The sequence below is a fragment of the Anopheles arabiensis genome, chromosome 2 (genome assembly GCF_016920715.1).
Source record: "Anopheles arabiensis isolate DONGOLA chromosome 2, AaraD3, whole genome shotgun sequence".
Classification (NCBI taxonomy): Eukaryota; Metazoa; Arthropoda; class Insecta; order Diptera; family Culicidae; genus Anopheles; species Anopheles arabiensis.
The window spans coordinates 6,075,869-6,103,592 of NC_053517.1; the positions used below are offsets into that span (position 1 = coordinate 6,075,869).

General features: G+C 48.3%; 2 protein-coding genes across 5 annotated transcripts in view; both read left to right on the top strand.

Moving 5' to 3' along the window:
• Positions 1-7,659, top strand: part of LOC120908400 (bumetanide-sensitive sodium-(potassium)-chloride cotransporter) — a 28,685-nt gene extending 21,026 nt beyond the window's left edge. For 2 of the 3 annotated variants that reach the window (XM_040319351.1, XM_040319352.1), the window contains exons 3-9: positions 1-115; positions 1,656-2,972; positions 3,042-3,843; positions 4,273-4,317; positions 4,472-4,548; positions 4,626-5,055; positions 5,299-7,659. In XM_040319351.1, coding sequence (XP_040175285.1) covers positions 1-115; positions 1,656-2,972; positions 3,042-3,843; positions 4,273-4,317; positions 4,472-4,548; positions 4,626-5,055; positions 5,299-5,552 — 3,040 coding nt within the window. In that variant the 3' untranslated portion in view covers positions 5,553-7,659. The remainder of the gene's footprint in view (positions 116-1,655; positions 2,973-3,041; positions 3,844-4,272; positions 4,318-4,471; positions 4,549-4,625; positions 5,056-5,298) is intronic. The other variant, XM_040319353.1, reaches the window with a different exon arrangement.
• A 2,407-nt stretch (positions 7,660-10,066) lies between these two features.
• LOC120893465 (gonadotropin-releasing hormone receptor) overlaps positions 10,067-27,724 on the top strand; it is a 37,868-nt gene continuing 20,210 nt past the window's right edge. The window contains exons 1-2 of one of the 2 annotated variants that reach the window (XM_040295386.1): positions 10,067-12,332; positions 26,168-27,136. In XM_040295386.1, the coding sequence (XP_040151320.1) occupies positions 26,195-27,136 (942 nt within the window). In that variant the 5' untranslated portion in view covers positions 10,067-12,332; positions 26,168-26,194. The remainder of the gene's footprint in view (positions 12,333-26,167; positions 27,137-27,724) is intronic. The other variant, XM_040295385.1, reaches the window with a different exon arrangement.

The window sequence follows — 27,724 nt, forward strand, 5'->3', positions numbered from 1 at the left end:
ACACTTTACCCGGGAAGCGCTGCCACGGATGGACAACTATCGCAACATTCTGTCGTTCCAGGGCAACCAGAGACCGACGCTGGACGAGCTGCACGACGCCTCCATCACCAACAAGGTAGGCCGTACCTTCAACAAAGGGGAAATGATGCCATTTTCTCACAAGCAAAAGTGTTCCAAAACCACCAGCCCGTTTGCGCTTTGGGTGGGGCCCACGCCCACGCGTACGCCGTGCATCGGAATTGATTAATTTATTTAATCTAACCGACCCTGCGGGTCAAACTCTCTGGTTAATTGATCAAATGGATTCGTTTAGTGCCATTACTCCCCGACCCTTCTTCGTCGACGGTGGCGCCCTGTGAAGGGGGGGGGGGGGTGGAGGGGGTTCCACTAGCTGGGTGCGACAAGGGCGTTTAATGTGCCTTTTCGCGCATCACAGTAATGTATGTGTGTGTGTGTTTGAAGGACAGCAAGAAGAGAGGATACTGAAGGTTAATTAAAACAGACTGCTGCGCACGGCTGTACACGGCGGGTGTGTGTGTGTTGCGCGCGGAACAACCCTTCGCGTGTCTCCAATCGCGTGTGCCCAATGCGAGAGGTTTCCAATTAATACCAATCAAATGGTAGTACTTGATTGGACTTCTGGCCAGTGTGTTGGCGTGTGTGCTGCGTGCCTCCGATACCGCAGTTCGCAAATGGAATGCGCATTTTTTGCACGGCGATGAAAGCGTGTTTGGTTTTATTCTGGCGGCTCCATAAAAATCGTATTGTAAAAGTAGAGGAATTACATTTTGATATCCTGAAGAGCGTCACAGTGCTCCATGAGGGGAAGCATGCAATTGATACTACATTTATAGCGCAGTGAGCTAAAATTAAATCGGATATAGTAGGAAAGTTGCAGCTCTTGTGAAGAGCACCGCAACCAATGCAGGTGCCACGTTTCGCGCCTGCAAGGTATGCAATCCGCGCGCGCGAGGAATTTAATTTCGCCCCATACACTGTACAGGTATCGGTTTTAATTGAACTTTTACAACCCCTGCGGGCACCACAACGGGTTTTCGGGACAAGGGGGGAGGGGGGGACCATTTCTTGGTAACATTTACACCTGTCCCGGGTGTGCTTGTGCCGTGTTGCTATGGTTGGTTGGGCAGTAGAGTGTAACGGAAACGAAAAGAAGGAGTACGTGCTTCGTTTCGGTCGTTCTGTTTGCCCCCCCATTTTCCCCGAACGCGCATCTTGAAAGATGCTTGGATAAGCTTTCCTTTTCAGTTTCCCTTCCGGCGCAAAATTGAATCGAGACAGCGAGTTTTGCGGCGCTCGGACTATCGGATAGCACTCGAGATGGATAGAACTGTGCCGGCATTGACCGGGGTTTCCCCCGCTGTATCCGAGAACGGTCAATTACTGGGACCCAATCAATAGTCCTTATTGAGTTAGGGATAACTGGCCGGGTTGGGGTGTCAGTCAGCTTGAAGAGTAGTGGGATTTTTGTGTTGCTTCGTCGAATCGGAGTGAAGAATGGTATTTTCTGGTTCGAAAAATGTACGTGAAAAGCGCTCTGTTCGGGGGGAAATGAACACGACATACCAGATGGTTTAAATCACTCACTTTTAATCTGGTTCTAATCGCTCTCTTCTTGCTCTGCTCCCTCCATGCAGGAAACAATGCGCCGCGGTACGGTGCACGAACCGGCCGAGCTGGACGGATCCATTAAGTTCGGCTGGATTAAGGGCGTCCTGATGCGCTGCCTGCTAAACATCTGGGGCGTGATGCTGTTCCTGCGACTGAGCTGGGTCGTCGGCCAGGCCGGTATCGTGCAGGGCGTCGTGCTGATCTGCATGACCACCGTGGTGACGACGATCACAGCCCTCTCGATGTCTGCCATCAGCACGAACGGTGTGATCAAGGGCGGCGGCACGTACTACATGATATCGCGCTCGCTCGGGCCCGAGTTTGGCGGCTCGATCGGGCTAATCTTCTCGCTGGCGAACGCGGTCGCCTGCGCGATGTACGTGGTCGGGTTCTGCGAGTCCATGATCGATCTGCTCGCCTCGTTCGGCGTGGCGATCGTGGACGGGGCCGTGAACGATGTGCGCATCATCGGCTGCATCACGATCGTGCTGCTGCTGTGCATCGTCGTCGTCGGGATGGAGTGGGAGGCGAAGGCCCAGATCGTGCTGCTCATCATCCTGCTGGTGGCGATCGTGGACTTTTGCGTCGGCTCGCTGTGGGGTCCAAAGTCGGAGCTGGACGTGGCGCGCGGCTTCGTCGGCTACAATGCGACGGTACTGATGGAGAACATGCAATCGGCGTACCGCGTGTCGAAGGGCACGCAGCACGATTTCTTCTCCGTGTTTTCCATCTTCTTCCCGGCCGCGACGGGCATACTGGCGGGGGCGAACATTAGCGGCGATCTGAAGGACCCGTCGTCCTCCATCCCGAAGGGCACGATACTGGCGATCGCGATTACGTCCGCGTCGTACATCGGCATGGCGGTGGTGGCCGGCGCAACGGTGCTGCGCGACGCGACCGGCAACGTGACGGACGTCGTGAACGGGACGTGGGACTTTTCCGCGTGCGAGGAGACGAGCTGCGCGTACGGACTGCACAACTCGTTCCAGGTGATGGAGCTGGTGTCGGTGTTTGGGCCGCTGATCTATGCCGGCTGCTTCGCGGCCACGCTGTCGTCCGCGCTGGCCAGCCTCGTGTCGGCGCCGAAGGTGTTCCAGGCGCTGTGCAAGGACAAGCTGTACCCGAAGATCAGCTGGTTCGGCAAGGGCTTCGGCAAGAACAACGAGCCGGTGCGCGGGTACATACTGACGTTCGTCATCTCGGTGGCGGTGATTCTGGTGGGCGATCTGAACATGATCGCGCCGCTCATCTCCAACTTCTTCCTGGCCGCTTACTGTCTGGTGAACTTCAGCACGTTCCATGCCAGCTTGGCCAAACCGGTCGGCTGGCGGCCCACTTTTAAGGTATGGAAAAGGAAAATGCTCCCTTTTCTTTCTTTCTTATGAAACTCAAGTTTGCTTCCTTTTTTACAGTATTATAACATGTGGCTGAGTCTGCTGGGTGCTATTTTCTGTATCGCGGTAATGTTCCTGATCTCCTGGCCCACGGCACTGATCACCTTTGCGGCCGTGCTGTCACTGTACCTGATCGTGTCGTACCGCAAGCCCGACGTTAACTGGGGCTCCACCACCCAAGCCCAAACGTACAAAAACGCACTCCTCTCGGTGCAGCAGCTGAACAATGTGGAGGAGCACGTCAAGAACTACCGGCCCCAGATACTGGTCCTGTGCGGGCATCCAAGCTCCCGGCCACTGCTCGTCAACTTTGCCTACCTGCTCACCAAGAAGCTGTCCCTGCTCGTCTGTGGCCACGTGACCAAGACGCACGTGTCGCAGAAGTACCGCAACCATCTGCAGAAGAAGGCGGCCGAGTGGTTCCGCCGGCACAAGGTGAAGGGTTTCTACTCGCTGATCGACGATAACGATTTCGAGACCGGGTCGCGCGCCATCATGCAAGCGTCCGGCATCGGCAAGCTGCGCCCGAACGTGCTGCTGATGGGCTTCAAGGGCGACTGGGATCGGTGCGAGCCGGCCGAGCTGGAGCAGTACTTTAACGTCGTGCACAAGGCGCTCGACATGTACTTATCGGTGGCGATACTGCGCGTCGGCAAGGGCTTCGACTACTCGCAGGTGCTCGGCGAGGACACGGTCAAGTTCATCTCGGAGTACCCGCGCACGCTGGTGGCGAACGACAGCACGAACGATCTGCTCGCCCACAACAAGGTCAGCTCGCTGCACGGCAGCTGCGATTCGCTCAGTCGCAACGTTTCGCAAGGTAAGTGGTTAGAGCTCCTGAACACAACACTGAACGTTGAGCTGATATAATCTTTTATTTTATTTTAATCTGTCGCCTCGTTGCATGTTACGCACCAAAATCGAATCCCCAAAAAAAACACACACACACACACACCCTTATACCAACCATCTTGCCTGTTCTAATAACAATGTGCACCTGCTCCTCCGGAACGTTCTCACACTCCAACACTCCAAACACAACTCTTCTGCACCCACCAAAACAACGGCCTTTGCTGATGCTGATGCCCCCGGAATGATGACGACCGTTCGACATCGGCATGGAATGGAATGTGGAATGCCCAAAACAAACCCCAACCACACCCCTCCCCCGAAATGCACTTGTGGAACGCGCACGGCACACACGGACGCGCATCTCGTCGGCTTTCCCCCGTTCGCTTCCCATCGCTAGACCAAACTAATGACGTTAACGAGAAGAATGCGAAAAATCTCAAGGGTAAGTGACGAGCGCCGTAGCAATGCTGTACATACTGTAGCCATTTGCGCATGAAGAGCGAAGCGACCGTTTTGTCGTTGAATGCAGCAGTTGTAACGATGGCGCTGGCGCTTGGAATGAATTGTTATTGATGCCTTTTTTGTCCATCCTTTAGCAAGCAGTACCAGCGATCTGAGCAAAACCATCTCCGTAGCACCAGACCCGATCGATATCAATGCCAAGCTGATTACGGTACGCTGCTGTGTTTACCTTTCCTACCCCCCCGAGTCCTTTTCGTTCGCTTTATCAACCCCACTTTCTCACCGCAGGAATCTGGCCAGCGGTCACTGAAACGGGGCGATCCGTCCCTGCTGTACCGCGGACCGGGCGGCGCCGAACTGCCCACCGAGGTGCTGGACGAGCTGACGCAGTTCACCTCGAAAAAGAAGACGGGCATCATCGACGTGTACTGGCTGTACGATGACGGTGGGCTGACGCTGCTGCTGCCGTACATTATCAGCACCCGGCGGAACTGGGCGTCGTGCAAGCTGCGCGTGTTCGCGCTCGCCAACCGCAAGACGGAGCTGGAGTTTGAGCAGCGCAACATGGCGAGCCTGCTGGCCAAGTTCCGCATCGACTACTCCGATCTGCAGCTGCTGCCGGACGTCACCAAGAAGCCGAACCAGGAGATGGCCGACTTTTTCAAGGGATTAATCAAAGAGTTTACGGCGAAGGATGATGCCGCGGATGCTAGCACAGGTAAGGGCAGGGCAGCTCTCCATTGGAATAAGTGTTTGCAATTAAAACTTTGCCCATCATTATGCGCCAACCGAGTTTGGCTTAATGGGAACTAGTTACCCGGTACGGTACGGCCCACTTTGCGGGTGCAAGTTGCTGCGAATTGTTGCTTCTCCAACTCGGAAGATCTCGGTCTGCTGTCGCTTCAAGCGTAACTCTTCCTTCTGACATTCATTGACTCTTTCTTCTTCTTCTCGTTCACAGCGGGAACTTCGACCATCTCGAAGGCGGAATTGCTCGCGGTACAGGACAAGACGAACCGCCACCTGAACCTGCGCGAGTATCTGCTCCAGCACTCCAGCAAGTCCGACCTGGTCGTGATGACGCTGCCGATGCCGCGCAAGGGTGTCGTCTCCGCTCCGCTCTACATGGCGTGGCTGGAAGCGTTGAGCCGCGATTTGCCCCCGTTCCTGTTTGTCCGCGGCAATCAGACGTCCGTGCTGACGTTCTACTCTTAACCGCCGCGCGGGGAAACCACTTGACCGATCCTTTCCTTCCCTCTCCCCATCACCATTTCATTTTGCTTTTCGTCTATTCACACGTTGTTTGTAGTTTTGTAAGAGTTTCTTCTATTTGGCTTCTCAATCTGATGCCCCCATCTGGCCATGCCTTGATTGAGACCTGTATTTCATAATTAATTTATTGCTTCTAAGGGGATAGTGGTGTGTGTGTGTATTTGGCTCTTGTTAGCCTGTTCCCACAAGCTCATCGACCACGTAACCCAAGATGGTAACCAAGGTAACAGAAAAGCGCATTAGCAAAATCCATTTCGAGCAGTCGCCCGGCGAGTACCGCGAACCCTTTTTTGAACAGGGGAAAGTTTTTCCCCCCAAACGGAACGGGAAACCCCTTTTCACCGATCCGCACTAATGGTGTGGCATTGTGTAGCAGCAACCATTCGGACCATTCGGATGGACGGGATAGGTGAAAAGTCAGAGCAGTAGCGGTTATTGGTTTAGAGGTGTATTTGGTTTCATCGGTTTCTATTACATTGCTACTTTTGCTCTCTCTCTTACCGACGAAGTCATCCGGTTGACGCGTAACGTCCATTACCACCGGGCAAAAGCTGCTGGTTGGCATAACTTTTTCTCTATTTTTACATTCTCACTCTGCTGAACCTTCCTTCCCGAGACTGCTGAAGGTTTCCTTCTTCCTACTCTGAGCGGTGGAGGAAGAAATAGAAGAATAAGAATGAAATCTGGCTGCACCAGAGAGTAGAGGACGTCGCGGTTGAAATTGCACCCGTCAAGAGCGGTCGTGGCAACGGAAGAGAGAGAAAGAGAGAGAGTCGGATATCCTTTTTTTTGTTGTTGCGCATCTTTGTCACGCGTCAGATGGCAATTGTTGCGGATTCAGGGGTGGATTGGGTTTTGTGGGTTTAGATGTTTTGATTGTGCGATTGTATTTTCCTGTTATCGCCCCCCCCCCCCCCCCCATTGCTCTCTATGCTGTCTTCCACACACCGGTCTGGGGGAGAAGGGCGCATACGTGTGTGCTTGTGTCCGTCCGAGTGTGTGCTGTAGCAATCCGATTTGCCGGTTTGTTTCGCTCCCCTGTAGCACACTGTGTCCAATGTCAATGGCGGAAGCCACCAAACGGAGTGAAAAATGCATCTTTTATTACATTGCATGCATAGCGTAGTGAAGTGGTGGAGAAGCGAACGGCCAATCCCTTGCGGAAAGCGGATTGTAGCGAAATAGTCATGGAACAACATGCAGGCCATTCTCTCCCGTTCCTCACCTCCATCAGCTCTCCCAGTGGTTTGCACTTGACCTTTTGCGAAGTGTCCGACCGGTCACCGGCTTAGGAATGGGGACGACATTCCACCCCACAAGCACGAAACTATCCCCCCTCCCTCTGAAACACATTCCATACCGCATAGACGCTTCTCATCGCCGGCTTGCAGCATCGCTGTCACGTTCAGAGACGATTGGTGGAGAGGGGAGGGGGAGGGAACAGAACACGAGCGCCCGGGAGCAGTGCATATAAGTATTAATTTTCTCAACATCCCTTTTGTGTGTGTGTGTGTGAAGAAGATGGAAGTTGTTGTCCGTGCAGATTTCAGCAAACAGAGGAAACTCTGGTCGCGCCGTGTGCATGCTGGATGCTGTTTTTTTTTTGTTTGTTTTGTTATTTATAGTATTATTATTTCATTTACGGCTAGAATTAGGACTGCACTGTGCGAGAGGCGGGAGGACACTTTCCACTGATGGAGTGACCGCGAGCTGGGGATGGAAAGGAAAGAACATGAGACAGCAGGGAGAGGGGAGGGGGGGGGTAAGTGGATCAGCTTAAGCTCTTAGATTAGCCCGCGATGTCGGGAAGTGCCTTTATTGTTTGTGTGCCGCTGTTCTGGACTGGTGTAAAAGGCGAAGTAGTAGTAGTTCGCTGGTGGCGAAGTGTACACATTTTTACATTGACAACACAAATTGACAACACAAACACACTGAAAGTGAGAGGATAGAGTATTCGCTTAGAACAGTTGCATAGAATTCGTATCGTATCGTATTGTGCTTGTAAAAGCTACCTTTGTTACAATAAAATTGATTCCAGTAAAAATGTTTATGTGCGTGTGTGTGTTTTCGTTGAAGTGACCTTTTAGATTTGCTGTGGGAAAACCCGGGATAAAAATAGAGAGCGGAAATTGTTGTGGATATTTACAGCATTCCTTGCTTTTGTCTGTCGCCCGGCACCGGAAACCGCGGTGGCGTTCAACCGTAGCAGCGATTGTCGCAGTCGGAGAGCCCCCCCCTCATCAAAACGGAGAACCAGTTCCGGGAATCGAACACACAACACAGGGATAGCGATGGAAAACATAAATGTGATTTATTTGCTAAACGAAGTACGCGCAGACAGCAAGACAGCAAGCTGCAAAGACGGTTTAGGTGAACGCTCGAACAGCATTTGTCGAAATAACAAGCGAATGATGGGTGAAAGGTGTGTGAAAGGGCACGAGGCACGAACAAAAGAAAAACAAACTTTGTGTAAGTCCGATTCCGATGCAAACATTTCGAATGGTTCGAATTTTATATTTGCAAACGGTTTGCTTCGCTCACCCGGTAAAAATCCACAAAGCTTAGTTTCCGGAAGTTGCGCTCACAATGCGCAATGTAGCAGTACAAGCGAGCGAGCTGTAAAAATTGTTCCAAAACCGGCAGCTGGGAGGTATTTTATTCTACGCCTGGGTGGAGTGTTTCCGGGATGGAAATTGATTTTACAAATTTTCACCCGGTTTCACCAGCCAGCAGGTGCACGATAGTTATCGATCGGGAGACCGCAAACTCTCCAGAGCGTGATTGGAACATGAAACTACAATGACCTAACCTTCTTCAATTATTGGCTGTATTAGCAATCCGAAGGTCGAAGGTTGGCCCGGGCGGAAGGTAATAAAAATTGCAACTACAAAGCAGTGTAAACGGTGGTCCGAAATGGGCTTCATGGCTTCGTGAGCTAATAAATCCAACAGTAAGTCAGCCATCAATCGATAGGTTTAATGTCTATTGAGAGCCGGGATTTGAAGATTTTGTCTTGTAAGGTAATCCCATAAATCATACTAGCTAAGTTTTATAGTCATGCGATAGCACGAGCATTACAGGGTTTTCCAGGAGTTCTCATAGCTGTGGGACACTTTACTGAGTTTTTCTTACGTGAAATGAAGCTAATGTAATGGGAATTGGACTCTATAGCACCCTTGTTGGACAATTCTAATAGGATTGTCCAAGGAGCCTGTCCAATAAGGATGCCATAGAATCGAATTTCCATCAAATGAAGTTCACTTCCCGTATGAAAGAGTCAAGGAAGTGTTCCACAAGTATGAGAACCCCTGGAAAACCCTGTAACGTGTCGCTGTACCGCTGTACGAGTGTTAAGTACTGCGGCACGTGGCCCTGCGGTAGCGGTGCATTTCGGTTTTCCCTTTGGTTGCTTTGATTGATTTAGTAAAGTTCATCGCCTACTTCGACGCTATATTGTTGCTTGCAATGCTGAAAGCTATCGAACTAGACCAAGTTCCTGGTACCTCATTAGCCGCCGAGGAGTGATTGAATGCAGCAGACACGAACGGGCAATTTCCTGTCAGGTGCATTATTACGATCCTGTGGTGGAAGCAGAAGGTTAGTGTGTGAAGAGGAACAAATGCCTCATGCTCATGAAGCCTAAGCTGGCAAAGCCCATGCTCATCACCATCGTGGTGTTGAATTATTTGCACCACCGGAAGATCGATTTCATTTTGTAACATTTAAACCCATAATAATTTCATTGTGCACTGTTCCTAAACGCTTCTTCTGCTGTCGCCCATCAATCACGGCACATCGAACACATTTTACGCCAACATGCCACGTGGGGCAGCAGCAGCATAGCGCGGGCCCAGGTACAGGTCGTGTCGAGAATTTCGAGAAATTCAGCATAAGCTGCTTTAAAGATTGCTGCTTATTTTCCTTCACGCTCCTTCGCTCATCACCGCCGCAATTCCAATGATTACGGATCAAAACAAAGGCATGTGTTTCCCCCCCCCCCCTTTATTTTTTCTTTCTTTCGCTGTTGTGGTGCGTGGTGCGTCTTTAAGCTCCCTGCTCTAATAAAATATTGATACGCGGGATGAGCATCAGCAAAAACTGGTGGAAAAAAGGGAAAAGTTCATCGGAGCATAAGTCGGATTAAATGTTGTTCTTTTTTTTCTGTTCAGAGGGGGAGATTTTGAGCGATTGTGAAAGGGACGTGGTCGCTATTTTCAAACCGGCAGAATTTGGAAGTAATTAACTGAATAATGGGGGAATATTAGAGCCTTTCGCTGCGGCTTGCCGTGTCGGTGAACTTCGGATTTTTGTTTTTCGTATTAGTAGACGGCACATTGTTTAAAGTTTGAGCAACAAAAAAAAAACTGGCAAAGTTATTTTCAAGCTTATCTTCACCCTTATCAACAAAGCGTTTTTAGGCTTTTTATCTGTCACTCGGGCCATTAACTCAATTTATATGCCTAATGTCCTCAAACCGGTTCACCCAACTCCAATCGTCGGAAGCAGTTGGCACTCCGTCACACGTGCTTTCTCCGTTGCGGTCCCAACTTTAAATGCTGAACGTGAACATGCAAATCCCAATGCTCCCAACGCAACGCGATAAAATGATTGCCAAAATTTCTCTTCCACCGAAAACCGGCTTAAAGTGTGTGCATTTATTCATCTCCACCACTTCCGCATCATAAAAATCTTCCACGGTGGGCTGACTGAAACTAAAAATTCATCAGAGCACAGGCACAGGCCACAGTGCCAGCGGTCTTAGTGTACTGTTGCTTCGTTCGGTATTCGGTGGAGAGCACGAACGTGAAAGCTTTTCCCGGCGAGCTTTAATGCGAACCGAAATCAGCACGAACCGGTGGCGGAGCGCACGTTCGGCAGCACAGTGCGAGCAATGCGGTGAGGTAAAATGTCATAAATTCGGATATATGTTATTTTACATACGCTATACATAGGCTACATATTACATACGAGGGACGATATGATGATGGACTAATCGCAAATTTGGGACATGGAGTCCAACAAGCAAGCTTTCTACAACTTCAAATCAACTGATCAAAATTCCAATTTGTTTCCCTAGCAATCATTCAACCTTTTTGCAATCATAGCAACCTCTGATGAGCTCTCTATAAGACAGTTCGTGTCTGCTCTGTGATCTGTAGAAACATCAAGTCAAACCAATCGTAAGGAACATCTGCACCACGAAACCAAACGTGTTGGCCACTAATCCTCTCCCAACAGCTCATAGTGCGCGTAAGTTGGCGCGCTTTCGACGATGGAGCCGTCGTCGCACACGTTTGGCGCCGTTCAGCTTGCCAGCCGTCCGTTAGTAAACATTCAAACGGCGCGGGCATCACATCGTCGGAGCGTCGCTTTGAGCTGGTTTGAGCGGCAAAGATAGAGTGCGTGTGCGTGTACTGTACGGCGTGCAAGCTTCTTGTTTCGTCCTCATTCCCGATGGGAAATAAATCTTCTGTCCGCCGGGATTGAGATCGCAATTTAAATTGCTTCCCACGGGGAGCCGAAACAACGAAGCAAACGACGAAAGTTGGGGAACGCTGTGAGCTCAAATTCTTACAGCCAAGCAAGCAGGCCCTTATCGTAGAGTGCCGTGAAGGTGTGCAAACTGGGCATTAATCCCTTCGGAAGCCACCGAGATGGAATCATTTGTTGCGAATGCGTTGTGACGGTTGAAAGTGCAGCGCTTGATATTTCGGGGATTATTAGAACGAGTTTCCGCCGCCGAACACCTTTGCCGAAAGGGATTACACCGGAAAGTGTCCCGCTGTCACAAGAATGCCCTTATCCCGGTGCAGATTTGTCTTCCCAAATGAAGCAGTCAAGTGCCGCTGCTGATCGGGTACGAAAGGAAGAGAGCAAAGTGTGGCTACTAAACGTAGCAGGCCGTTTCCAAAAAAGTGTTGTAACTTGGAGGAAGAAAGTGCGTTTGTGTCTGTGTTTGTGTGTGCTTGGGTGTCGGTGTTACAACTGGGGTTGATTGAGAGCAATTCGCGTCGCTTGTGTCTTTTGCATCTTCCGAATTCCAAATCCGAATATCTTCCCACTTTCCGGCATGATTGGTACACCGGCCTGGTTCGGTGTGTCGCATTAGTGTGTCTGCACGCTTGAGTAGCGTTCGGTTACGGTTGCGTGCGTGTGTGTGTGTACGTGTGTGGTGAATTATGCTAATTTGGGTCGCGTTTCCAGGGGCAAGATATTCCGTAACGATCCGCAAGTGATAGTGAGAGCGATTCCGGTGTGCGATAAGCATTGTGTGTGTGTAGTGGTGTGGGGTGGAGGTGGTTAAAGGTGAAGGTAACAGCAGGGTGGCAAAATGATCGGTCGGTGAAGCATAAATTACACTGACGCCGGGCCGATTGCCACGATTTGGGGTCGTTCAGTGATCGCTCCTAGGCGCCCTAAGCACTTACCTACACCCTATTCTGTGTTGTGAAAAATCACTGGTACCAAAAAAAAAAAAAGATCGTTCCACACCGTGTGATTGATTGATGCCGATGTCTAGCAGAAACCGCATTGATTACCTTCTACCCTGCCGTGTGCAACGTGTGTACTTCACCCTTCAATTGTTTGATGTGTTTTTGCGGAAGTTTACCAGCGAAGCGATTGTAAGGAGCCACTAATTAACGCACTTAGACATTCGGTGCCCCCAAAAATAGACGAACAAACAAACGTCTGGCCGACTGGTAGTGCTAAAAACAAACAACGGTAAGTGCTTTCGGGGGAGCTATAATGTTGGGGAGGAAATTCCCAACATCCTTTCAATATCTTTCTGACAAAGTAATGATCGTTAAAACGGCAATATTAGAGCGCGTGTTATGCATTATACAACTTAATTAAACACACAACATCCTTGCCAACCCACAAGAACACAAGCAGCTTTTGGCGGGGGTTGATGTTTTGTAGCACTTAACAACCGGGAAATCCCCGGAACAAAGTTCATCATTCTAACTGGCAACGCTGGCTTAAGTGGTCATAAACAGGGAGCAGAGGGGGAAAAAGACCTATACACACATCACCAACCATCATAACAATCGCAACAAAAACAAAACAGTTTCCAAAGCCGTGCAGCAACAAGTTATAATTCAAGACGAGACAGTTTCTTTGAAAACGTGAACTTTTTCTTCTTCCTACCGACCGAGAGGCCTTGCTCCGGCCAGACTTGATGACTACTTTGATGGACTGTGTGTGTGTGTGCCACGCGCGCTACCTTGTTAAAAAGGTATTAACATTCAAAGATGCCGACTAGATCCCTAGCAGTTTCGTGTTTTTCTTCGGTATTTTATCTAGTTTGCCATGGGGATCATTGGGGATGTGTAAAACCGTAAACCCAACACGTTGGTGCAAATTTCGACGATCCCGCCCGGGGAGCTACAAATGTTCGCGAGGTGGCAATAATGGGACAGCAGAGCTACGCATAGATGGCAATATAATTATCGAAATCTCACCGGGCTTAATCATCGCGGGGTTTCCGCTTCACAGTTCGCTTCAGATCAGTTGGCCACTGAGAGGCGAGTGAGTGCTCTGGAAGGAGCTTCTGATTTGACGAGGGGATCCCTCCCAGGAGTTGATGATTAATGATGAAACATGAGTGAAAATGGAAATGGCTTGCTTTCATGTTTTTGGCGCCTTTGGGGGACATGCGTTTGATGAAGTTTCGTGTTGAGTCGCTTGATAAATATACGTTCGGACTTGGCGCATAATTGAAGGGTAGGGACAGGTCTCTGTCCAGCGCGGAGTTCAAACCATGACCGCCAACTACCGATGATCATGTGTCATCTTTTTTGGAGCATTCAGTATTTGCGTTGTTCGGGACATTTCATCACGTTAGCGCGAGAAAGTGGTTGCGCAAAGTCTCATATGCTAAAATGATGATACATTTGCAATAGATAAAACCTTTTATTTATCTCATTGTGCACACCAATGATTGAAATAGTGCTGTTGCTTGCGATTGGAACATTCATTACAATATTCTCCCGGGCAGTTTAAAAAATATCACAGATAGTCTCCCTTTATCATTGTCTATAGAGGGAGCGACGTTTGAGACCCGATTGTTATCATGCCCGTATTATGTAAACTCATTTCACACGACATAGAGCCAAACAAAGCTCCTGATGTTAATCGTTCGCTCGATTAAATCACAAATCCGATAAAAAGGTCAGCTTTATTATAACCCGCCCCATAAAATGCACGATAAGCGTGAACTGTTGGGGGCTGATTTTTAATTTCCATTTTCAACATTGTAATCGTTCCCGCCTCTCTGGTTCTGGTGTCTAGCCGATCGTTCGTGAACTCGGCTGCATCCTTTCTGCTGTGTATCGACACACCAAGCACAAGGGAGGTAAACGTTTTCCCGATCGAGACACACACACACAAACAAGCCGAGACGCACCGAGCAAATAACTTCAACTAAAATTGTCTAGCAAGTACCACCCGGCGATCGGATGTTAATGACTCCAGGGGCTGCCATCGGCCTATTGTGATTTGTTTTCTAACAATACATTCCCACCGCACGCACGCACCGCCGCCACTGGGTCAAGCTTAATGGGACAAATGTAATTATGATGAATATTTAACCCTGCAATTGCACCGATAATGCAGCGAAAAGGCCGACCAACTAATGCAATGCAGCAGCAGTTCACACTCTCTCTATGTTTCTATCTTTCTCTCTCTCTCTCATGGGACAATGGAAATGCCCTTACGAGAGGTGCCCAGGGTACACACCCTCCGTGTTGAAGCCCGCAGGTCAACAGCAGAGTTCAACGGGGTGTGCTCCCGGCTGAAGCATTCTAGGGAAATTGTTTTCCATTTCCATCATATCGACAGCGTACATAGATGGCGCTGTGGCGCTCCGTGCACGGTTCACCCTGGACGGCTCAGCGCCCTCTTTTAACTGAGCAAACAAAAAAAAACATTTGAGCATGCTTTTTCTCCCCCCGGACCGTACCTTCCCAGAAAATCACTTTTCGTTTGTGTATTTTTCTTTTCCACTTTTGTGCGCGTCGTGTTTGTAAAACGATATGTCGGTACTGTTCGTTTCGTTGTCGGAAAAAAACGATTGCAAGCATCTCCGAAGAAACGGTTCAAGTTATTTGAATCGCAATTAAAATCGGAAGCAGCTACAGCCGAAAAAAAGGCAGTTGACAGGTCGCTGCAGAGCAAAAAACAAGCGCACCGACTGACACACACCTAACTGCCAAAGTTGAAATAAGGATCCGTTGCCTAGCAATGGGGAGCGCTTTTTCTTGAAACGGTGGTGCGTAAGGACTCTTAAGGAGTGACAACAACAACAGCAACAAAAGAAACGAGGGCCACCGATTTAGAATTTACGGGTCCGGGGGTCAGGCCGGGTGTTTATATTACTTTCCGAGCAAGCAATTAGTTTCACACTCTGCTCTACATCGCGAATACCGTTGCTTGGATTGTGGAATGGTTTTTATTGTCCACCTGTGTCAAGCGCATCGGGAGCAGCGGAAAACGGACTGGAGAAAAGAACTCGAGCTTATTATGATACTAATTAGTTGGGTAAGATAAGGGAAAATAGGCTAGATTGTTTGCGTCCTCACTGGGCAAGTGGTCACGTTCCGCAACGATACGATCGCGACACCTTTCGTTACTTACAGCAGGGCACTGGATACCATCTTCCTCCAGTGGCAATACGCAGTACCAGGACACGGGCCTTACTGACCAGGCCGTCTTGACGACAGTAAAAAGTCGCTCCACAGAAGCTACATCCGCCTAGTGACAGCAAAAAATGAGCAAACTGTTGCAGGCGGCGTTCTTGGAAATGGAAAATTAGCACCAATTTACCCACTGTCCCGCTCGACACGACCCACTTTACTTTATCCCCAGGTCCGGCCATAGAGCGGGCCGGCGAATTGTTTAGGAGAGCGAGGAAGCGTTATTATTGTGGGGACAGGGGGAGTAGTACACACATTTTCACCTCCTGTCCTGGGGAGGTTTTCCACGTGCTCGGAGAGTATGTGCGGGGCCTTTTGTTTATCATTTCAGCACTTGGAAGCGTTCGTTCCGTAAGCCCTGCTCCCACGGTGACGGCGGAAAATTGATCCACGCGTGGAAATGCCCTTTCAATGTAAATCGTTTCCTGCTAATCCCACTACAATCGTACGCAGCTCCAGCACAATCGATTGCGGTCGGCATAATACACACACAAATGGCAATCGAGCTTTTCAAAACTGTTGTGCCAAATCTGATGGATTATGTGGTACAGATTGTTTTCGATACCTACTTGACTCCGCACTTGTCATGTAATGTACTTCCGGGTAGTCTAATGGTAAACGCGGCGGCTGCTGTAAATATCGGTTGTAGTTCAAATCTCAGTCGAATCTCAGTACCATTGCAAACCTTGACAGATTATCCAGTCCAGGCCCCCAGCATGTTCGCTTATGGGTCGTTCTAAGACGAAAAGCAAACTTCTGAATGGGCGTGGAAAACAACCTTCAATGGAGGCATGATTTCAGCAGATGATGATGTGCTGTGCACCGAACAGCCAGCTCTTCCCTTAATTGGTTCTCTTTACCACTTTCCATCTGTTTTACCACGGTAGTCAAGGTATTGCTACTGGATGGGAAAGATTCCATCATGACGTCGTACCGCACAAACCAATTTCGCCTGACCTTCAGTTCGTTCACACTTTCGTTTTGTGTTACCTAAGAATTATCCTATTATCTATCCATCTGGAACTTGCAGCGTTTATCGATTCACGTCCCGTGGCGCTTCTCTAGTTTCTTTCTTTCCTCGGGTGCTTACCGACGAAAAGGTAACCTAATTTGCGGACGCTGTACAGAATACCCAATGATGAGAATCGGCAATTGATCGATTCTTCCTATGAGAAACATCGGGCCAGAGAACAAACCGAAAGAATTACCTCCTTAACGCATGTATCCTACAATTCCTATCTGTTTCTTTAATGAACTGCGCATTTATGTCGTTTTTCTTCTTCGCCGGAAGCTTTTCTGAAGGAGCAACAACTTTAAAATGTTCTTAAATGTTATTTAAGTCCCAAAAAGCAGTACAACTGTAGCAGTGCTCTGTTCTGCATGGTGCAGCACGCACCACGGTTTGATACCGTAATTCGACTGTCAAACGCTGCCAAAGTGACACAACATTCGGAACGAGTGATGTCATCTGCAGGCGGTGGAGTTAACGCTCTTGAAAACTCGACTCCCGGCAAAGCCAAACAACTTCACGTCGTCATCTTGGTCGTCGTTCAGCAAACTGCGGCAGGTGTACGGTACGAGATGTTGTACCTTCCGACATCTGACAACGTTATTACAAGCTCCAGTCAAGCAGTGTGCGCTCACATTTTTAGACTCGCAAACATACGTCCAGCACGCAAAAGATAAATACTTGGAGAGATGGAGCACGAAAAACGAAGATCCTAAAATACGAGGAATGTTTTGTCGGATTTCGATTTGTTGTCGGATGCCGAATCGACCGGTCGGTTCTTCAATATTCTATTCCAATCATCATCATCATCATCAATAACGAATAGGATGATAATTTAAAACATGGTTCTACGAAAAGCTGGATGCCCCATGTTTACAAACGCAAGCGAAGCGTACCCATAAATCGGCCCTTCCATTTTGGCAGTTTTAGCTAATGTTTTTTTGGGGCGAGACCGATCAGATATCGCAAATCCCATTTGCCTGGTGATGAATATTATCGGACAATGTTTGGGAAAGCGACGGTAGATAAACGGGAAAACCTTATGGTTGAGTGGAGCTACGTTTCCCTCAATGCACACACATTGAAATAATTTACATCCAATGCCGGCCCAGACCTGCTACTCGGTAAGTACTTTCCAAGTGCCCGAACGCTGCCAGATTTAAACTGACAGTTGGCCATTACGTTCATCGCAGTCGATCTATTTCCCGTGTTCCACCGCCGCTCCTGCTCGTGCTTTCCCCGTCGGTGCGATAATCCAACACCGGTCGAAAGTAAACAACAGTGTTACGAATTAAGAATGCATTGGGCGTAAACCTTGCCGAGGGATTAGGCCAAATTGAGCAGAAAACGGAAAACAATTAACCGAACGTTGAGCGCCCGGTGATGAGTGTGTGCACTGCTTCTTTTATCACACGCTTGCCAAACGATGTCGATGTTGCCCAGCGAGGTTTTGAGGAAACGCTTTTCAGTATTCTGTATCCAAACACGTTCGTTATTCGCATTTTACTGCCTTTGCTACCAGGGCACACCGAGAGCATTTAAAATTCCGCTTCCATCGTTCTGTTGAAGCGGCGGTCACGCTAATCGTCACATTGGCCCACCGCCGTGGGTGTTATTTACGCGCGCGCCACGGTCTGATTGACGATTATGTTTGTCACCGTTTGCTGACCTTATCCTGGCTCCAACAAATCGATCGATCTTTGAAACATTACTTAACTTAACATGACAGCACTACAGCAGTCTTTGGAGTGTCTTTCGGTCGGGGGTAGTTTTCCACCCCATTGTACCGTTATGTGTAATGAAAGGACCAGGATGTTGAATCTTTAATGCACTCCCGAGGGGTTCCGAGCGGCAAGTAAAGAGAAAAAAAGCTTCCAAATTATAATTGTTGATGCGATCCGCTTCGTTAGCATGGCTTCGCGTCTCGTGTTCTCGTGCTTGATCGGGGTATGTTTCTCCAACTGTTTTTTTCCAACGCGGTCTGGAATCGATCAGTGTAGGCCGTTGCCGCTGCAAAAACACTCCAGCTCCAAAGTCCACGAGCCGCTTGTCGCCGAAGATGAGCCGTCACACAGAAAAGAACAAAACAAAGCTGTGAAAGAAGCGATAAACATGCAAAAACAAAAAAAGTGAACATCAATCCTTGCGCAGTCATCCGGAACAGGCATGTTCTGCCTTGTTGGCTGTCTACCGCCCCCCCCACCATGGTTAATGCGCGTAAATATTCAACAGAATCAATTGACTCGTTTTGGCATGACAAATCCTGCATGTTTCAGAAGCTACCGGTGGGTCTTCCTCGTTACGTTGTGCAAAGGCTGGGCTTGGCTTTATTCTGTTTATCAAATTGTCATCGTGAGTGTGGGTCTTTTGGGAGGCAAATGAAACCTAAAGGCAAAGCCTTATCTGTGTGTCGTTACAAGTGTCGCTTTCGTTCAATTTGATCTCTTGCGAGGCTTTAAGAATGAATAATCTCTCAAAGAATTTTACAATACTTTTTTGTGGCCTCGCTCGACTCTGTTTGGAGTTGATGAATTTTCACATATTATATCATGTGTCGTCCTAGACGTATGGTGATTATCTCACTTAATCTTGTTTCTCCAAGGTAAGGCTCTACCTCGACTGTTTGTTGAGGCTGAGGTAATTTGGAAAGTAATGAACCCCTCATAATAACCTATTGACATTTTACGCTCTTTTTGCGTTGGAAGGCGGATGAAAATAGAACTCATAAAAATGTATGCTTTTCATTCCTCAAATTCAAAGTGGGAGAAAATCATTCCCGCACGGCACTGTGTGCGTGTGTGTGTGGCAGCATCCCATCAGACATACTTTGTCATCAGATCGTCCTTGTTCCTGCTGACGTCAACTTTTGGATCCATTTTTTTTTGGCACAGGAAGAATAATTTGTCAACGCATTTCGAATGCGCGCTTTCGTTTGAAACAATGTTACGCGACCCATGGTGGCGAAGTCTTGAGCGAACCCGTCTGACAGTTATGGGTATGATTTATTGTCAGAAATGTGCACCAGAGAGGGTTTTTTTTGTTGCTCTTGAATTACACGCGCGTGGTTTGAAAAAGCGTTATTTATGGCATTACTTAATTTTCCACGTGCAATACGTGCCGACCGCGGACTGGAAGGCTGGAAGGCCACAGAACATCGTAATAGGCTCAAGTAGCTGGTATATTGTATCGCTTTTTGGCGGTCGGTTCGGGAATCGAACCAAAGAGAAAAAAATCAATCTACAATTTCCCTAGCAAAAAAACAAGCTTACAATGTTGCACAAACACAACCCAAGACAGATTGTTTCGCAGACTGTGCCGCCTGCCATCTGCCATGATTTCACTTTTCCCTTGGTACACACACACATACACAGACGCACGTGTCGAGCACAATCTTGAATGAATAGCGGGGGAAAACCCTTACACAAACGTGCCAAGAGCCACAAAAAGTCATCATCACAAAAAATCAATCTAGCTTAACTCACCACACATCGAACGTGACCCCCCATCCCCGTTCAATCCTCCGCCCCAAATCTGACGCACATGACTGACAGATCATCTATCATCAATGCCACTCGTCACCAAAGCGATAGCGGCTTGATTGTGCGTGCGCGCCCAGCCGGTATGCAAGTGTCTCGCCTTTGCACGTTTTGTCAGCTTCAATATATGAGCAAATATTGATAACAACAGGCGTGCGTTCGTGCGTGCGTGTGGTTTTGGGGATGATACGATGTGTTTGTGTGCTTGTTTGAATGCTCAATTTGGCCAAACAATACACGAAAAGCCAGCTCTCGTGCTGGTGCTCTCGTATAGAGATTGATTTTCCATTGCAAAGAGGGTAAAGTGCGTTACTTCCAGCGACGGCGACAGCTTACCGGGGAGAGAGGGTGAGAAAAGGTTCAATTGTACCAACGGTACACATCAACACACCGGTACCCTTGCTCTATCTTGATGCATAAACATGACCCCGCGGTGCTCAATCGATCGTGACAACGCACCCGATACATCGCACAAATCGTTCAACCCCGACAATTGCGTGCCTTCGTTAGGGTTGTCTTCTTCTCGAAAGCGGAATCCGGAGGTATCTGTGTTTTGTCATTACATTCGGCCCCGTCAGGTTCCCCGTCTGGCAGATAAGGGATAAATAAATATTGTTCGACAGCAAAGCTAAAGCCAAAGAAAGCGTTCATTCGATGGAAAGCTCATCAAGTTGCAAGGCTCGAAAAAATGTGCGTTCAGACTTCAAACACGATCCTAACATGTTGTACAGCATGGTAAAGCTTGGCACCGGATTGATGGGCTCTCTACCCACCCGATTCTAATGCCAACCAAAACGGATCAAAAGAATGAACCGTGTGGTGCAATAACTCACTGCGCGATTTAGTGAGACAGAGAGAGAGAGAGAGAGAGAGAGAGAGAGAGAGAGAGAGAGTTTGCCCTCCATCCCCAGAGCAGCGAATGTAATTTTGAAGCAAATGTAATAATACCAAACGCAATCATCTAAACGGCATGCGCTTGAAAGCTTCAAAAAACGGGCGTTCGCGTTCTATGTGAACGGAAAAAGGGAAGCAGAAACCCGAATGGTGCAATAAATAATGTATCTCATTTTAGACAGTTTACCACCACCAGCCAGCGGTAATCCAAGTAAAGTACAGACGCTTTCTCGCACCCCAAAAAAACCCCTCCTGCTGGAAGCTATTTTTGTAAACGCTTTTCATCTTCAACGCCTGTTTCAACTTTCCTTGAGCGTGTTGGAAGTGTTGGAAAAACACACACACTCACAAAACAGCCTCAAACTCCATTACCATGCACGATATATGGACCTTTTGTCGTCAATTCGAATGTAATTACGTCCCGCAGGAAGCCAACAAACCGCAGTATCACAATCGTTATGGGAAAATAGAGATGTGTAAATAATGTTGGGGTCATATTTTTTGGTGGGGGGAGGGGGGGACATGAGTGGAGGGCGAAAGGGATCGGAATCACACATAAACATACGAGTCGTTTCTATCGTTAATTGAAATGCTAATCCTAGGGAGGTCTGGGCATGTTCACTCGTGCGTACGAAAAGGGACAACTTCTGGTTTCCTTTTTGTGGGGCCCATGTGTGACCCTCTGTGTGTGTGTATGTGTGTGTGGGGGGGGGAGAGTTCTAGAAGGGTCAACTTTTCTATTGAGTTGAATGCTGTCAATCCGATGGCCTGCAAGGGTGAAAGTTGTTGATGTTGCTTTTCTCCAAAGCTCGCATGTGCCTGCTACCTGCCTGTTCTAATGGAACGAGAAAGTGAACTAGCCTTTCTACTTAAATATGGGAAGCCTAATAGGGTTTTCTGGGAGCTTCTTTTTTATTTTTTTGGATGTATTTGTATATGCTCAAAACACAATTTCAAACAATTTTGAATAAATTACCGATCATCCCTGTGTACCTTTACTGACACAGGTATTGCGCAAAGTTTACTTGAAACATTGCATAGTGTTTTCCCCCTTCTAACGAGTCTTAAATGATATTAATTGCAACTGTCAGGGTTAATCAACCGCTTATGGGAAGTGTTTTGTGAAAAAAAATCCATTGCGTTCTCATTACGCTCACGCTAATGTTCTCGCGAGCACTTCGCATCGCACACACACACACACTGGGTCATTAAATTATAAAGTAGCGATCTGCTTGGGATGAGAAGCTTTCCCTCCTACCACTCCTGCTCAGCTGACAACTGACCGAAAGCAACCGACAACCTGCTAATGGCTTTGCCGCGGTGCCCCCAGTCAGGGTGCGTGTGGCTCGTCCACCAGCCGATGAAGTGATTTTGGTTAATTGCGCTTTTTGTTTAGTTTTTCTACTTTGCCCGCACCTCATCCCAATTTCTTTGGATGTTGTAAAATCTGCGCTGGATTTTGTCCCACAGCAGAGCTTTGCTTGTTGTTTTTCTTTCGGGGTTTTTTTTTTGTTGTCAAAAATGTAGGAAAAAAGCGTCGACCACAAAGGCATTGTGTACCTTTACACGCTTCATTGGTTGGCTGGCTAGAACGAAACCGTTGACCTCGGGGAGGGTCGAGCGAAAACTTGCGGACAAAATTCGTTCGTCTCGCATTCTGCTTGGCTGAAATTAAATTACTGCTAAGGTTTCTTATAAACTTGTTCGTGTTCTACTTCCTCCAACCTGTGTGTTTGTGTGGAAGGCCTTTGAGAAGAAAGCCATTAACCAGATGAAACACACACCTGAGAAAGTCTCCGTCTGTCCCTGTTGCTGCAGCTCAAACGACCACACGATCAAGCACCGCAGCACTGGTCTAATGTAGTGTGCAGTATAAAAATAAACCAAAGCACTTGTCCGCATGTTTATAGTGTGTTTCAATCTCTTCCCCTTTTTTTTATTGCACTCGCTAACACCGAAAAAAACGACCCAAAAACCACATTCAAATGATCCATTACGTTTGCACAACATCAGCCACAACAGATCCCCTCCCCAGCAGCTTCTCGATTACTCTTAACAACTTTGCGAAAGCTCGCCAGCGGGCTGACAACAACGACCCGGCTGGATAGAATAACGTTGCCGTGTTGCTCGGAGCATCTTTGCGCTTTGTAGGCCTGTTGTCCGGTAAACCCATACTCCCAGACAAGAAGCTTACATGGGATGCGCTGTTGTTTGCGATTGGAGATTGAGACAGGGCGCGACCGTTATCTTTCTGCGCACGACGAACGAGCTTCGGCGGCGGCAAGCTTTCTATGAAACCGTGTGTCCATTATGTACCGGCATTTCGGTGACGAAGTTTTCCCGGAATCAATTAATCGCTGTGACACGAAAATGCTGAACCCCCGGGATGGACGACAGTTGTGCTGACATCGCAGCTCCAACTCCGCTAACCCCCTCCCCCTAAGGTATGCGGTTTGCTCGCGTGTCTTCATCGAGCTGCTGCTGCTGCTTGGTTTATGTTTGCTGGTTATTTTTGGCTGCAGCCAACATGTGGTGGTTATGCAAGATTGTAATCCAGTTTGACGATGAGATTCCAGGCGATTAATGGTTGCTTTTTTCGGAGGGGGAATCATGCAATCTTCTCGTTGAGCCGACTTTTGGTTGCAATTAGATAGAGCAAATAAAACAAAACAAACAGAGTTTTATATTTTAAGCGATTCAGTTGAAGCTGTCTACAGCTTAATGAGTTATTTGACTTTCAAAGTCTTTGGATACACTTGAAGATGTATTTAAAAAAGAGACATTGAGGCAAAATCAATTCATATTCATAACTTGCGGCACCCTAACACCGAGATATCACGTGTTTGCTCAAGCCTTATTGGCCTTCGTAGAATTTACGCCACGGTGAAGATGTGAACATATTTACATAACTGAACCAAAATTGTCATTTTATTTTATCATCACCATGGGATCTGCATTTCCAAGCATGACAAGCCTAAGCATGAATATTTTATGTCTTTTTTTTTTGGGCACTCCGTCAACGCCAATAAAGCCCTCGAGAAAGAACGGAGCGAACCAAGAACGGACGACGTATTATTAAAAAAATTTGCTGAAAAGTTTAACGAAAGTGACAAACTTGCTTCAAAGTGGTGGACCCTCCGGCTGACGGGTTTTGGAGGCAAGCGGCGCGTGTAAGGTACATCATATTTTCCCCAGAACCGTTGTCCAATTTCCAACCTACTTCTTGGAGACTGGCTCATCGATGTTTTTAGCAGAACTGCCATACCACTGCCTGTTCTGTTATTCTGAGACGAAGGATCCGAGTTTCCTATTTCGAATACATCCCATGTGTATTGTTTAACCCAGACGTCCATAACGCGCTGTGGTGTGAGGTACATACCTTTCGGCAGTTACCCATCTGCTAATCCAATGAACCCAAGGCTACATCGTCTTTGTCGTCCTTGCCGGGGAAGTGTAATTGAATTACATCGAAATGTCCATTTCTTTTCGCCACCGTGTGCAGTGATCCGTTCACCATTAGCCGAAGGTTAGGTTTAACTGAGGTCAGGCGCGGTAAACGGTGGGCTCATCATCCACTCGCTTCAAGTTTCATCCCCAGTATTAGACGCCGTCCCAAACAACGAGGAGGTGGAAAAATGCTGCTTTCATACGCACCCTGCGCACCATTAGTGTGCGTGATGTGTCAGAGGGATCGAATCAACAAATAGCTCACCCGTGCCGTGGGAGTAATCACGTACGACAGCGAATGTGTTGATTTCGAGCCGGGAAAGTACCTAACTTTGAGCGGTTTAGTTACATACTAGGGAGAGCAAAACCAAATCGTTTTGTACTTTAGGTAAGTAAAACGGAGAGTGTATTGCTAAACTTTCCCATGATTGAAATATTGTCGACGAACTGTCAAACTGTATTATATACCAGAAAGCGACGGAGAAACTTTCCTGCTTGATGGGAGCGCACGCAGAACCTGTTTGTTTCGAACAAAAAAAACCACCGGCTTCCTGTGCCGGCAAAGAACTTTTTGCACCACATACGCCACAGATACAACATTTTGTTGATGGATGGTGTCATAAGTATTTACCACCGACCGGTAGCGCGATAACGAGCGTACCTTGAAATCTGCCGAAAAGTTCTTCCACCCAGAGCGCCCATAACGGAGTATCATACCGTTACGCGTCGGTTACACGCCACTCGTGATAAACGTTCCGCCGGGTGTACTAATTTATGGAGCAGATTGTTTATCACCGCGAGAGCATTACGGTTACGGCTGTTGAGACATTGACCACTTCTTGTGTGTCGTTCTTGGGTGAATGGGTTGGGCAAGAATGTTGGAAAAATAATGGAAAACATTGTCCATGTTGTGTATGGGATGCGGATTGGCTTCAACTACGTATGCACGGTGAGGCACGTTGCAACATCGAATGAAAAATGTATGGTTTGACTTAAGTGTCGGCGAATGACAATGACTTGGAACGTGTCGGCAGTATTATGGTGGAAGCTTGCGCTTGGCTGTATATGCATTCTGGACCTGCTGGGAACCTTTTGCTCAACTCCCAACATGGACACTAATGCCACTCTGGAGAGCTATGAAAAATGTAACCTTTTTTCTCCTCCTCTCAGAAGCTTTAAGATGTTACTCGACCTTTTTTCCTTAGAAACGTGAAGGAATTAAACAGTCATACCATCCCCAAAAACCCATCATTCCGGCAGAAATGATGAAACTAACGATACACCATTCTCAAGCAGCATTCAACAAATCGTTCTAAGGTTTCTGCATTCATTTATCTTTTGGCATTTCTGGGTAAAACAAACAGTAACAATGTGCCCAATCCCACGGGTCCGATGGGACACATCCTGTCCTCGGTAAAGATAAAATGGTGAATGTTTCAAACTGTTTGGTCCCGGGAATAGAGCCCTAGGGTCAAATAATGTTTTCGGCAGCTGGATGCTTTAGGGGGGGATGTTTGGCATTTGCTGCCAAAGAATTGTCGGAGTTTTAGCAAATCAAGCAATGTTTCTAGCAACGCAGTAGCAAAGCTGGAAGGCATTAAGATCATTCTTGTAACCATAGGTCACTGGATAGGGATTCTTGGAATGTGTTGAATCGCATTAGCTAACAATTGAGATGTAACAACTGTAATCTTTTTGACTAGAAATAAGAAGTGCGTCCAATTAGCGAACATCAATTGCCGACACGTTTCTGCGAGGAATTCGCACACTAAAACAAATCAGCTGAAAGTGGCGTAGGACGTAGATCCACCCACAAAGGGCGTTGAGAGATAACGTTGATTTGTTTTGTCGACGTAAGGGCAATACAGAAATAAAAATACCGGTAGGTTTTCATGCCGTGAGATGTTTTCCCCTAAATTCATTCAGTATCTGTAAATGCCACACACTAACTGCTGTTTCCCATTGGTTTCACTTCAGATTTCTGATCAGGCCGGTAGCGGCAAAATGCCGCCATCGTTTAACCTCTCCACGGTCACGTATGAGTTGATCTCGGGAAATGTATCTGCAGCGCTGGAAAACTTCACCGCCTCGATGGCGGGAGCGTTTCCATTGGAGGACCAACATGATCCGGCTTCGTCCATTGCCCGCAACGCTTCCTTCACGCTCGGATTGGGTCTTGCGAATGTCATCCAACTGCAGCAGCAGCAGCAACAGCTGCACCATTCGCCCCATCAGTACCACCAACAGGTACAGCACCAACCACAGCCGCCTAGCACACCCTTTGCCAACGTAAGCACCGGCCAGAACGAAAGCCTCGCCAATCTGCTGCTGCACCCGGGCGTCCATCAACTGTCTAGCGGGCTGGTAACGCTCGTCGGCGACATTATGGCCCAGTCGGGCGATACGATACTGCCGCGGGAAGAGTGCGACCGGCTGAACATCAGCTACGCGTTCGAGAACGGTACCGCGCTGGAGATACCGGGCCTGAGCTGCTACGAGCATGCCCCGACCCTGTCCAAGTCGGGCGTGATCCGGGTGATCGTCCTGTCGGCGATGGCGATCGTGTCGCTGCTCGGCAACGTCGCCACCATGTGGAACATCCAGAAGAACCGCAAGTCGCGGCGCGTCACGCGCCACAACTGGAGCGCCATCTACTCGCTCATCTTTCACCTCTCGATCGCGGACGTGCTGGTGACGGGGTTCTGCCTGATCGGGGAGGCCGCCTGGTACTACACGGTGGACTGGGTCGCGGGCAACCTGTTCTGCAAGCTGTTCAAGCTGTGCCAGATGTTCAGCCTGTACCTGTCCACGTACGTGCTGGTGCTGGTCGGCGTCGATCGCTGGGTCGCGGTCAAGTATCCGATGAAGTCGCTCAACACGGCCCGCCGCTGCCATCGGTTTCTGTTCGTCGCCTATCTGCTATCGTTTCTGCTCAGCACACCACAGGTAAGGGAAGCTCTCTGCATGTTATGTTGAAGGGTTTTCGCTTTGTAAAGCCCAAAGACTTTGAGCTACACCAAAAATAGAACATCCCAAAATAAATGATAGCAACACCTTCGCGCGAAACCCTTCTCGAAACCCTTGGGACCGGGTGTTGGGGATGACGTTAGCTCCAACCATTTTCGGCTGCCTTTTTCAGTTCATTCATGCTGCTCGACTCGCAATAACATGTAACCGCCATTAGGCGCTTGCTGGCTTCTGTTTAAAGGGGTAATTTCTCCGTCTCAACCCACAATCAAACGCAACCATCTGGGTCCATGTCGGGAGCTGATCTTTACGGTTCGAAATTACCCTCCTGGCAGCGTCCCATGTCATTAAGCTCAATTTCACGTTGTTGTGATGAGGGGCTTTATCGTCGGCAACATTCGGCAAGACGCCCAACCCGCGCACAACCCTTTGGCAGTGGCAAACCCATCCCAAAAGGGACTAGCTTATCGGTTTATCATCTTTAAGCTTCATAAATATGTAGAATCTGTAGCTCGTTAGGTGTAGACGCTTGATGGCGACTTGATTTCAACGACTGAACCGATCTAT